This window comes from Perkinsus marinus (assembly GCF_000006405.1).
Source record: "Perkinsus marinus ATCC 50983 genomic scaffold scf_1104296975500, whole genome shotgun sequence".
Lineage (NCBI taxonomy): Eukaryota > Perkinsozoa > Perkinsida > Perkinsidae > Perkinsus > Perkinsus marinus.
The window spans coordinates 1-10,340 of NW_003200768.1; the positions used below are offsets into that span (position 1 = coordinate 1).

Here is a 10,340-nt window from a genome sequence, read left to right on the forward strand (position 1 = left end):
TGTGCTTCTATGATCATGGTGTGTACCCGCTGGGTAGCGATTTCCATTACTAGGAGCCTCTCATCAGCTGAAGGAATAGACAGTGCTTAGAATACTGGACAGCTTAAAGGCAATCCGTACTTGTAACGAGAGAATCCTCGGTCTAAGTGCGAATCAGTGATTCTGACGCGCATTCAATTCCCCCTCGCCGCATTTCTCCCCATCCCTTCTGATTGATGACTCGCTTGAACTGTCGATATTCACACTCCGATCTGTGCGTCCTCTGTTTCTTCCAACTCGTCGTAATACTCATTGGAGACGTTAACTGCGCACGCTCCCAGTCTGAGGTTTCCGCACCTTGAGCCCCTCCCAGATGTTCGTCACCACAGTAATCAGTCCAATGCTGGAGCCAGTGTAAAGGCATCACTCCGTATACATCTCATTTGCGGTTATTTCCGAAATTGATGGTATTATCATACAAGCAATTGGTGGTGATTGGTGACACAGGATAACCGTGAATAGAAAAGGTTATTGGATAACTTTTCTTCACCATTTTTGGGACGGAGTCACCGTTATCTTGTCCTTAACTCATTGCATCTAAAGTAAGGGATTGAGGGAGGATCAACAAGTCAAGCGGGTCAAAATGAGTTTTTGGGTGACACACGGGTGGCCAATTGCACGGTGGTCAATCGGTCCTGCTAGATTCTAGCTAGCGACGATTATTCGATTCAATGGAGCTTGGGAGGATCGAACCCGCGGTCTGCTGGAGTGCGGAAGTTCCGATGTAGTCTAGCTGGTTAGGATTCGTGGTTTTCACCCACGCGACCGGGGTTCGAGTCCCCGCATCGGAATTCACTTATTAAAGGGTTGAATCTATGGAATCAACTTGATGCATTCTACAATTTTAGTGTTCAGTCAGTAGATTCACAGTCGATCTTGAGAGCGGGAGAGGGAGAAATTACTTCACCGGTTCGCATCATTGGTCTAGTGGTAGAATACAACGTTGCCATCGTTGTGACCCGAGTTCGATTCTCGGATGATGCAGGTTTTTATTGGCCCCTTCCGACCCCTGCGCAATGTTTCCGAGCGCATCAGGTTGAACGCGGGGTTTGACTGATCTTCGCCAAGCTAGGCATGCTGGTCGTTTCAGCTGGCTAGTAAGTTCACGGCGAACAACCTTGTCCATGGGGCGTGGGGAATAGAATTCGAAATGGTGTTGAGAGGTGAGTAGCCATAAACAAGGGTCATCACTGACATTCACCTTTCGGTTGCAGTCGAGTGAGAGGACCTGATATTTACCTTGAGCCAAACGGCTACGGTGATATATATAGTTTGGAATTGCGGTCGTGTTGGTTGCGTAAACTTCCTGCGGCGCCACTTGATTCCGAGTCCTAACCTGTGCTTCGTATGATCATGGTGTGTACCCGCTGGGTAGCGATTTCCATTACTAGGAGCCTCTCATCAGCTGAAGGAATAGACAGTGCTTAGAATACTGAGCAGCTTAAAGGCAATCCGTACTTGTAACGAGAGAATCCTCGGTCTAAGTGCGAATCAGTGATTCTCACGCGCATTCGATTCCCCCTCGCCGCATTTCTCCCCATCCCTTCTGATTGATGACTCGCTTGAACTGTCGATATTCACACTCCGATCTGTGCGTCCTCTGTTTCTTCCAACTCGTCGTAATACTCATTGGAGACGTTAACTGCGCACGCTCCCAGTCTGAGGTTTCCGCACCTTGAGCCCCTCCCAGATGTTCGTCACCACAGTAATCAGTCCAATGCTGGAGCCAGTGTAAAGGCATCACTCCGTATACATCTCATTTGCGGTTATTTCCGAAATTGATGGTATTATCATACAAGCAATTGGTGGTGATTGGTGACACAGGATAACCGTGAATAGAAAAGGTTATTGGATAACTTTTCTTCACCATTTTCGGGACGGAGTCACCGTTATCTTGTCCTTAACTCATTGCATCTAAAGTAAGGGATTGGGGGAGGATCAACAAGTCAAGCGGGTCAAAATGAGTTTTTGGGTGACACACGGGTGGCCAATTGCACGGTGGTCAATCGGTCCTGCTAAATTCTAGCTAGCGACGATTATTCGATCCAATGGAGCTTGGGAGGATCGAACCCACGGTCTGCTGGAGTGCGGAAGTTCCGATGTAGTCTAGCTGGTTAGGATTCGTGGTTTTCACCCACGCGACCGGGGTTCGAGTCCCCGCATCGGAATTCACTTATTAAAGGGTTGAATCTATGGAATCAACTTGATGCATTCTACAATTTTAGTGTTCAGTCAATAGATTCACAGTCGATCTTGAGAGCGGGAGAGGGAGAAATTACTTCACCGGTTCGCATCATTGGTCTAGTGGTAGAATACAACGTTGCCATCGTTGTGACCCGAGTTCGATTCTCGGATGATGCAGGTTTTTATTGGCCCCTTCCGACCCCTGCGCAATGTTTCCGAGCGCATCAGGTTGAACGCGGGGTTTGACTGATCTTCGCCAAGCTAGGCATGCTGGTCGTTTCAGCTGGCTAATAAGTTCACGGCGAACAACCTTGTCCATGGGGCGTGGGGAATAGAATTCGAAATGGTGTTGGGAGGTGAGTAGCCATGAAAAAGGGTCATCACTGACATTCACCTTTCGGTTGCAGTCGAGTGAGAGGACCTGATATTTACCTTGAGCCAAACGGCTACGGTGATATATATAGTTTGGAATTGCGGTCGTGTTGGTTGCGTAAACTACTCTAACCATTACACTATCGTGACTACCACTAGCAACTACTACCTCAGGTAGTGGTGACTGTGTTAAGATATAAGATACTCTAATAAGGATCCGATCTAACGACCTTTCCCATAGCAACCCGATACAGCCGACGCCTTCTCGCCAGTTCAATAACCTCTGCTCCCTTGATGACCGATAGCTCAGTCTGTATCAATGCTCCTCCCCGTAGCTTCAAGATAGGTTCCATGCAGACACCATACTGTCATTTTTCCATGATAGGATAGCGCGACGTAAGGTCTTGTGCGATACGACTAGGCAATGTTTTGAGATATTTGAAACGCCATCATTAACATGGCCCGATAGCACTCAGGTCAAACAAATTCCTCGTTGTGAGTATAGTCTCGGGTTTTGGGTTGCTCGGTATCCCAAGTTACTCAAGAAGTTAGAGGAAGTGAGTACTGTACTCACTCCCTCCCCTACTCTTGAGAGATTCGTACCACGAATTTCGTAGTGATGTAAGTCGCAACCCAGCGGGTACACACTATGACCAACACGATCATCATTTCAACCTATATGGAACGCCATAACCACATATCTGGTTTAAGGTGAACGTCAGGTCCTCTCGCTAGGTTGCAGCCGAAAGGTGAATGCCAATGACGACCCTCTTCATGCCCATGCACCTAAATCCCCAATTCTATTTCCCACTTCACCTGTGCAAGGACTAAGCACGGCAAACGCGACTACGCTATCAATTGTCAGCCAAACTACCCGATCAGAAGTAGACTTTCGGAAACGTTGCGGAGGGGGCTGAGAGGACTAGCAAGAGTCTGCATCACCCGAGAATCGCCCGCGTACGCAGAATGCATTCCAGAATGTTACTGGGATAACCCCAGTGGCATTGCGATGCCAATTGATGAACGCAAATCGGCATCGTCACCATAGAGTCACATTAGTGGTGGCAGGAAGAACAATATATTTCGAAGAGGAAAAAACTCAACAACCATCACACAGATTCGGATAGTGCGATACCCACTTGACGGTCCTTTCTCAAGCGGGTTAGCATAGCAGCAAGACCAGCAATCACACTGACCAATGGTCGGCGACCAGTTGAGATTTACAACATCAACAACAACAGCAACAACCGAATGAAGCCGTTGGACCCAACAATTGCAAACCCCGATTGGCAGCTTACATTAGCTCTCTGCCAGTAACAGGAGACTTCAACACCTCAACTCTTAGCGGTATTATCAATAATATCTATCACATGATCTCAACTACACTATGAGTAACATACACAAAGATTTGGTTCACCTACAACTTAACCTAATGATTAGATCCTAATCAACCAACGATATGCACAGGAAACTAGTAAAGGCTGGCCGATGAGACATCGACAATCTAGGACACACTCTCTATGAGAGCAAGACCCCCAATCATAACGTTCTCGGTTTTGGCATACAAACGCAATCAACGGAGGAGGCGGCTGATAGCTTGATTTCTGCGCATAATACATATAGTAGCCCACTCAGTCATTCGGGAATGTAGAACCAGTAGCAACCAGATACCATCGAGTAACCATACATACCTGCATGGTTGACCACTACCATTTGAGCAAACAGCTACATATAGACCAACAATCAGAACCCATATCAGCGATTTTATGATATCAAGAGCATAGTCAACCGTCGCAAATCAAGAAACGAAGATATTACAAAGAGAACGAGGCATCAGTTTGGTACGAGCTTACGAATTATATACATTGGTAAACAGTAGGAATAAAAATAGGATGTGGGACGACAGCGTGTTGTCACCAGAAGATCATCTCACCGGCAGTGACCGAATGTATAACGATCTCTACCACTCTTACTCACACCGAAGATAGTACCCAATGAACCCACATGCCCTGCAACTATTTATAATACATGGTCAATCTAACGGCGATATTATCGAGACTCAAAATTGCGTCTCCTCATTCGAGACTTGAAGTTTACTGTAGCAAACCATTATAAGCCATAACTTGGGTCCGAGAGCAAGACTTCGGATGATTGACCAGACGATATGGTAGCATTACAGCGAGCATCAACCGGAAAAGCATCCGCACAAATAATCATCGGCCGCTCAGAGCGATAGTACTATACCGGGCGAAAGATAAAGAAACAACCAATGACAATAGAAGATACACGCTAGCAAGACTAGGAGTTGTGAGAAATAATCGCTACCGGTCACGGTGAGGAGACAACACCGACGAGATAATAGATAATAGCGGCACGAATGGAGATGTCATGCGCGATAGAGCTGAGCTCCAACTGCCTGAGCCACTTCTCCACTAGACGGCAGTTATGATGGAGGTCAGGACCTCACAGCAATCACATTCATATGCGTAGGGTTCGAGATATAACCGCCAAAGCTTAGCGGTTGAATTCTGGTTACTATGAGGGTATTATAGCCATAGAAGAAATATGTTAGTCGAGAGAGCGATGGGTGTTTCGAAAGACGAGCCTTACAGAAGCTGATCTTCCAAGAATTGAACATAGAGAAAGTAAAACAAGCAGAGAAGCAGCATCCGTCACTACAGCAGCCTCGACCCCAGAGGTAGAATGGGTAAAGGATATACCCAACCATCAGTAGACTACTGATATACCACGATTCTAATAGGATGTACCAACGACTACACTACGCCGACCTCGCGTTTGTGCAGCTGCAGAGACTGGAAACCTATGTCTCGAATAGCCGTTAGCCAAGGGGTAAACACTTGTAGGACCATGACCCATACCGGTAGTGAAGAGGGAAGCGACTGATGCAGAGCTAGGAGCTGCTGGAGAGAATCCTCTAGCTGAGTAGGCCGATGAAGATGCTCTGAGACTACGGCGACCTCTGTACATACTTGGAGCCGCCGAGTAGACTGAACCCACATCGGCAGCCGACCTTCCACGACTCAGATTGGACATATTACCGCCATATCCTGCCACGCTCATATCCTCATTACTATTCATAGAATAGAGACTACGGTTGGACCGGGTTAAATACAATCTACCATGGCGATAACGCTCACTCCTCTTTAGATCCCAGGGTGCCGTCATAACTGGTATAGTGATACTCTCACTACCTGTGCTACCAGGATCCTCTCTCGACTGCCCATTACGAGAATGAGGTGCAGACCCACCAGTTAGAGCGCCACCAGCAGATTCGAAAGAAGACGAAAATGAGGATGCAGAGTCACGGTCATGCTGCTGACCACGATGACCCCGTCGTTCCTGGTCTAGACGGCGAGAGCGATCATCACTCGCACTCGTCATTCCTGCTCCGAGGTTATTGACTTCCAGAGGAATTGTGACAGGGGAAGCTGTGGTAACTGATTGATCCATACCTGACATCGATTGAGACCAAATGAAACCCGCAGAGATGGCTATTACGAGTCTCTTCCATAACAGATCCCTCCTCGTTTTGGTTGTTGCCACCTGTCTTACTAGTATTGGCCACGGCTGCCGATCCCATCATGTCAGCTCCTGCTTCTCCTATTCCTCTGTCATTGGTAGAATTGATATGCTTACTTTTCGCATGAACTGCAGGAGGTGATGCAGTTGTAGGCGATGACGCAGCATCAGATGGCACAGGATCCGACACAGTCGTCTCAATCGGAACTTTACTTGAGCTGCAACCCATTTACAACTTCAGATTTATTGCTAATGGCAGTGAAAATCACCCAAGAGATCGTCAACTCAAAGCCTAAAAATCAAATGCAAACTCCAACGCGGAAATAACAGAACTTTGAACATGCCAGTGGACGCCAACAGTAACCCTCTTAAAAAACATACGGCATGGTCACAATCCGTGACTCACAACAGATTCGAGCAGAAAGAAAGAACAAGAGCCACTTGGGAGCTAGGCACACAAAAATTGTGTCGTGGTAGACAACTGAGAAGAATACTTCTAGTGATGATAAACTCTGATAGCTGAAGTGTGGGCACTGCAATTTGAAAAGATGTGTCTATATTCACGACTGAAATCAGATACCAGCGAGAATAATAAGTTCTAGGCTGTGATTAATCAACCTAAACATTTGGAAATGCACTCACCATGGAAGCAATCATTGTTCACACAGATACACTGTGCCACCAACACTGATAGGATGAGTATGGATCTTTCGTAGCAGCTGAAGCCCGTCTGTGAACTGCTGCAACTACTAGGAACAATTCTCGCGCTTATTAATCACTAGTCATTCGCTCCTCAAGATCAAGACCTGAATTGAGTTTCTCCTCTCAAGACGCGTATACCAGCTTTTCTCTCCCCACCTGTTGCTATTGGAATACATTGCCTAGCAAGGATCCCACTAATTACACAGTAATGCTGCTCAGGATGTTAGCTTCCATTATGGCTATAAGTTGCCATAAGACGTCAAGTCTTATGGCGGTGTCGTGTGGTGTGTATGTGTATACTTGCTTCCACCAAATTTATCTCATAAACGATAAGACTCAGAACGCCCACATCATGTGAGCCCCATGATCTCCAATTATGATCTGGGTAATTCCAACAGTCAGCCTGCACAATGCTCCGCAATGTACTCTCTTATGGTACTAGTGCTGTGGAAGAGATTCGGAAAGGTAGTCCGAGAGATGTTCATATCAGCTTCAAGTTGCGAAACACTACACTACTCCCACTCCAGTATTGCTAGGATGATCTTACCTCATTGTATGATACATCACTCTAGTGGATATTGGAGTATAGCTCACACTCATTTCAGCAATAATGTAGATCGCTCAAACGTGGCTACTGTAAATTTATCCACACTTCCTAGGTCTAAAGTAGTGAACAGTATTGCCGCTCTTGACAACACCCCTAGCTAGAATACAGTGTAATGACAAGCTAATGAGAGTTAATCGCGAGGTTGATTGATATGATGATAAAGACACAACACGAATGACGCTACCGTTGATACGTGTGAAATAGCGGCCTAGAGGACCCCACCAAATAACTGATTATACGTCTTCTCCTTGATCATGTGGCCCCCACGGTTAGGGGTCATGTAACATCCCATTGAACTACTCCCCGATAGGTTCGGAAGCGAGGAGGGGAGGACGAACATCCTAGTACCACAGGTATTGATGCCACGCTTGGCCTCTGTGTAAGACGGGAGGAGCATTGCTCTCATGATGGACGATAACCTCATCCTGAGAGTCGCGACCTGACCCATACTGAGATTTCATCAATCTGCATTCACTCATAAAGCATGACTTATGACTGGTGTTCGATCTCAGCTTCTGCCTTGTGTGACCGAACGTACAGTACTTGGACACACTTGCTACGTTCACGTGCACAGAATAAGAGAGCCCCTTTGTCCTCAAATCCATAGGGGCTGATTTTCGAGCGAATCCCAGGATAATACGTGACCACCTGGGAACGATCTCGTGACGCAGTACCCGAGGCGTTGTACTCTAAAGGGACCTACCCCAAATATTCAAGGGACTTCGTGTGCTGCAAGTCCGATGTCGCGTGATGTTTCCCACGAATGGGATATCGGACCATGGTAGTCGAACGGGGTCAAACGAACATTCGAGGACTTTCCTCCATTATAAGACAACTCCTCCTTCCTATTGCCCTGAATGCCACGGCCAGAGAGGAGTTACCAGAGTTCTTTAATGTTCGATGCAGTGAAAAGGGCAATCATAACTCGATCCTGCCTAGCTTGATGCACCCACCTTTACCAACGTCGTCCCAAATCGAGGGACCTCCGCTACTAACTGCATTACGGCAGATCTATCACGCCCTAGACATTTGCCTAGACCTAAAGAGGGCAACCGAACAGTAGTCGCAGGGGGACAGCTTACCACGGAAACGGAAGCCATACTGCCACTGTATTCAAAACTCGCAAAACAGAAGATGAGGTAAAACGGCCACAGAGAATTAGCTGTCCGAGAGTTAGTACCGATCCTATTAACCATTATCAATGGACAACGTTCACCTATATACATTATGCGGAAATTCTAAATCGGCATCATCTGATGATCATCGGAAATTTACATTCACCGAATTGGCTTCGGAGGATAAGATCAATAGTAACAACATGAAGACTATGTCCTAGCACTGCGCTTCCCACGAACCACACGTCCATTGACTGATCAGCGAGAGGCAACAACATCGTTCGCTAACCCTAGAAGGTTAACAGGATTACATCAGCCCCAATAACGCAATGCACACTACTGTCTCTGTTGACACAAAGTATTACAAAACGACCATCAGGGAAGATGGAATCAAAGCTCATCGACGTGTTTGCCGTTTTTCAATGAACTCTTTCGGTACTTGCCGTTCACCAGCTCTGGCTGCCGTGCCGGCTAACCCTCCCAGAGTTCGGCCTGATCACAGGGACCACACATGTTGTGAGACTAGGGAAGAGGCATACACTTCGCAAGTACGATTTACATCACCCCGTGGGGGATTCCTACGAAGGTTGGATATCGACAGATTCACGTGAGAATCCATTCGGAACCCTTCACTACCTAGTTTGTCCGCAGCGAGTGTCGCCTTTTTGCTCGACTGATGCGCGAAGTACTGGAATGCCGGTGAATCCACCAAGAATCGTCTGAGGCTCTCCTCCATCTCTCTCCCCATCAATCGCGATAAGAAGTAGAAGGGATTCATCACAGATGGCAAATATTCAAAGATCTCTGCCGACGGGATTAATCGATCACCTGGGCGTACGCAGGTGCCATAGCGAAAATCGATCAGGGCACTACCTTCTCTCTCCCTCCCCCCTGATGCGGGATGAGCACCCGCGGTAGAGACTGTGCCTCGCGGTGTAGTTTATCAGCTCCTTGACATTAAATTGGAAGGCGTGAAATAATTGGTATGTAGAGTATGTTGAGTGATGCTGTTGCTGAAGTAGTCCGCCATATTGTTACCATGAACGTCGATCTCCTCCATCCCGATCCCGAACTTGAGAAGTCTAAGCATAAGCTGAAGCGCTTGGTACAATCCCCTAACTCCTACTTCATGGATGTCAAGTGCCCTGGTTGCTCCCAGATCACTACCGTCTTCTCGTAATATCAACAACTGGAATGGTTTCATCCTCTTCTTAATCTTTTTCATATGACCATTCCTTGATGTCATTTCGTTATGTTGTCATTTCGTCATTCCTTGTTTGTCCATGCACACATCATCTCATGTTCAGGCACGCTCAGACTGTCGTCCTTTGCGGTAACTGCAACGTGATGCTCTGCCAGCCCACTGGTGGTCGCGCTCGTCTCACTGAGGGTACTTCTTATCGTAGGAAGGATTAAGTAGTCAAGTTGCAATAACTTCTTATACGCTCATTGGTATATTTACGTGTTGATGATCTCTAGCTACTACCTGTGGAGGAAGGTGTTTGTCTGCTGCCAAGTTTCGGTGACTGCAGTTTGCTTACACTCTGACCGGTAGTCGGCGATCCTGTACACATAACGGCGGCTTCCAGGATTGACTTATTGTTGTTGCGTTAATTGGAATGTGTTTATGATGCTATTGATGGGGTAGCCAAGTGGGAGATCATTCTTTTGAATGAAAGTATCATATGTTTTCTGTTGTGAGGCGGGGATATTTATTTATCGGAGGAGAAAGTCAAGTTGATGGTGCTCTTACGCTTTAAGCGATAAGTTTTCTGATCAGC

General features: G+C 46.8%; 3 protein-coding genes and 4 non-coding genes across 7 annotated transcripts; 5 read left to right on the forward strand and 2 right to left on the reverse strand.

Moving 5' to 3' along the window:
* Positions 1–757: 757 nt before the first annotated feature.
* Pmar_PMAR001961 lies at positions 758–830 on the forward strand. The gene has a single exon. It is a non-coding gene; the product is annotated as a tRNA-Glu (tRNA).
* A 122-nt stretch (positions 831–952) lies between these two features.
* On the forward strand, positions 953–1,023 carry Pmar_PMAR001962. Its single transcript has one exon. It is a non-coding gene; the product is annotated as a tRNA-Gly (tRNA).
* Positions 1,024–2,134: 1,111 nt separating this feature from the next.
* Pmar_PMAR001963 lies at positions 2,135–2,207 on the forward strand. The gene has a single exon. It is a non-coding gene; the product is annotated as a tRNA-Glu (tRNA).
* A 122-nt stretch (positions 2,208–2,329) lies between these two features.
* On the forward strand, positions 2,330–2,400 carry Pmar_PMAR001964. The gene has a single exon. It is a non-coding gene; the product is annotated as a tRNA-Gly (tRNA).
* Positions 2,401–5,291: 2,891 nt separating this feature from the next.
* Positions 5,292–6,250, reverse strand: Pmar_PMAR001965 (hypothetical protein). Its single transcript, XM_002765387.1, has 3 exons — positions 6,115–6,250; positions 5,865–6,068; positions 5,292–5,807 (listed from the first exon to the last, which is right to left on the reverse strand). The coding sequence occupies exons 1-3, from the start codon at positions 6,197–6,199 to the stop codon at positions 5,350–5,352; spliced, it is 747 nt and encodes a 248-aa protein (XP_002765433.1). The 5' UTR covers positions 6,200–6,250; the 3' UTR covers positions 5,292–5,349.
* A 1,410-nt stretch (positions 6,251–7,660) lies between these two features.
* Positions 7,661–8,889, reverse strand: Pmar_PMAR001966 (hypothetical protein). Its single transcript, XM_002765388.1, has 2 exons — positions 8,148–8,889; positions 7,661–8,092 (listed from the first exon to the last, which is right to left on the reverse strand). Exons 1-2 carry the CDS (start codon positions 8,222–8,224, stop codon positions 7,786–7,788), a joined length of 384 nt encoding a protein of 127 aa, XP_002765434.1. The 5' UTR covers positions 8,225–8,889; the 3' UTR covers positions 7,661–7,785.
* A 680-nt stretch (positions 8,890–9,569) lies between these two features.
* Positions 9,570–10,153, forward strand: Pmar_PMAR001967 (40S ribosomal protein S27-4, putative). The gene is made up of 2 exons (XM_002765389.1): positions 9,570–9,735; positions 9,867–10,153. The coding sequence occupies exons 1-2, from the start codon at positions 9,599–9,601 to the stop codon at positions 9,973–9,975; spliced, it is 246 nt and encodes an 81-aa protein (XP_002765435.1). The 5' UTR covers positions 9,570–9,598; the 3' UTR covers positions 9,976–10,153.
* The last annotated feature ends 187 nt before the right edge of the window (positions 10,154–10,340 follow it).

Bases quoted from the DNA above. Each gene is read 5' to 3' on its own strand.
- Pmar_PMAR001965 (XM_002765387.1), bottom strand. From the start codon at position 6,199: ATGATGGGATCGGCAGCCGTGGCCAATACTAGTAAGACAGGTGGCAAC. The intron at 6,069-6,114 runs GTAATAGCCATC...AATCGATGTCAG, and splicing joins ATCTGTTATGGAAGAGACTC to GTATGGATCAATCAGTTACC. The intron at 5,808-5,864 runs GTGGGTCTGCAC...CTGGTAGCACAG, and splicing joins TGCTGGTGGCGCTCTAACTG to GTAGTGAGAGTATCACTATA.
- Pmar_PMAR001966 (XM_002765388.1), bottom strand. From the start codon at position 8,224: ATGGTCCGATATCCCATTCGTGGGAAACATCACGCGACATCGGACTTG. The intron at 8,093-8,147 runs GTAGGTCCCTTT...GATCGTTCCCAG, and splicing joins AAGTCCCTTGAATATTTGGG to GTGGTCACGTATTATCCTGG.
- Pmar_PMAR001967 (XM_002765389.1), top strand. From the start codon at position 9,599: ATGAACGTCGATCTCCTCCATCCCGATCCCGAACTTGAGAAGTCTAAG. The intron at 9,736-9,866 runs GTAATATCAACA...TCTCATGTTCAG, and splicing joins CAGATCACTACCGTCTTCTC to GCACGCTCAGACTGTCGTCC.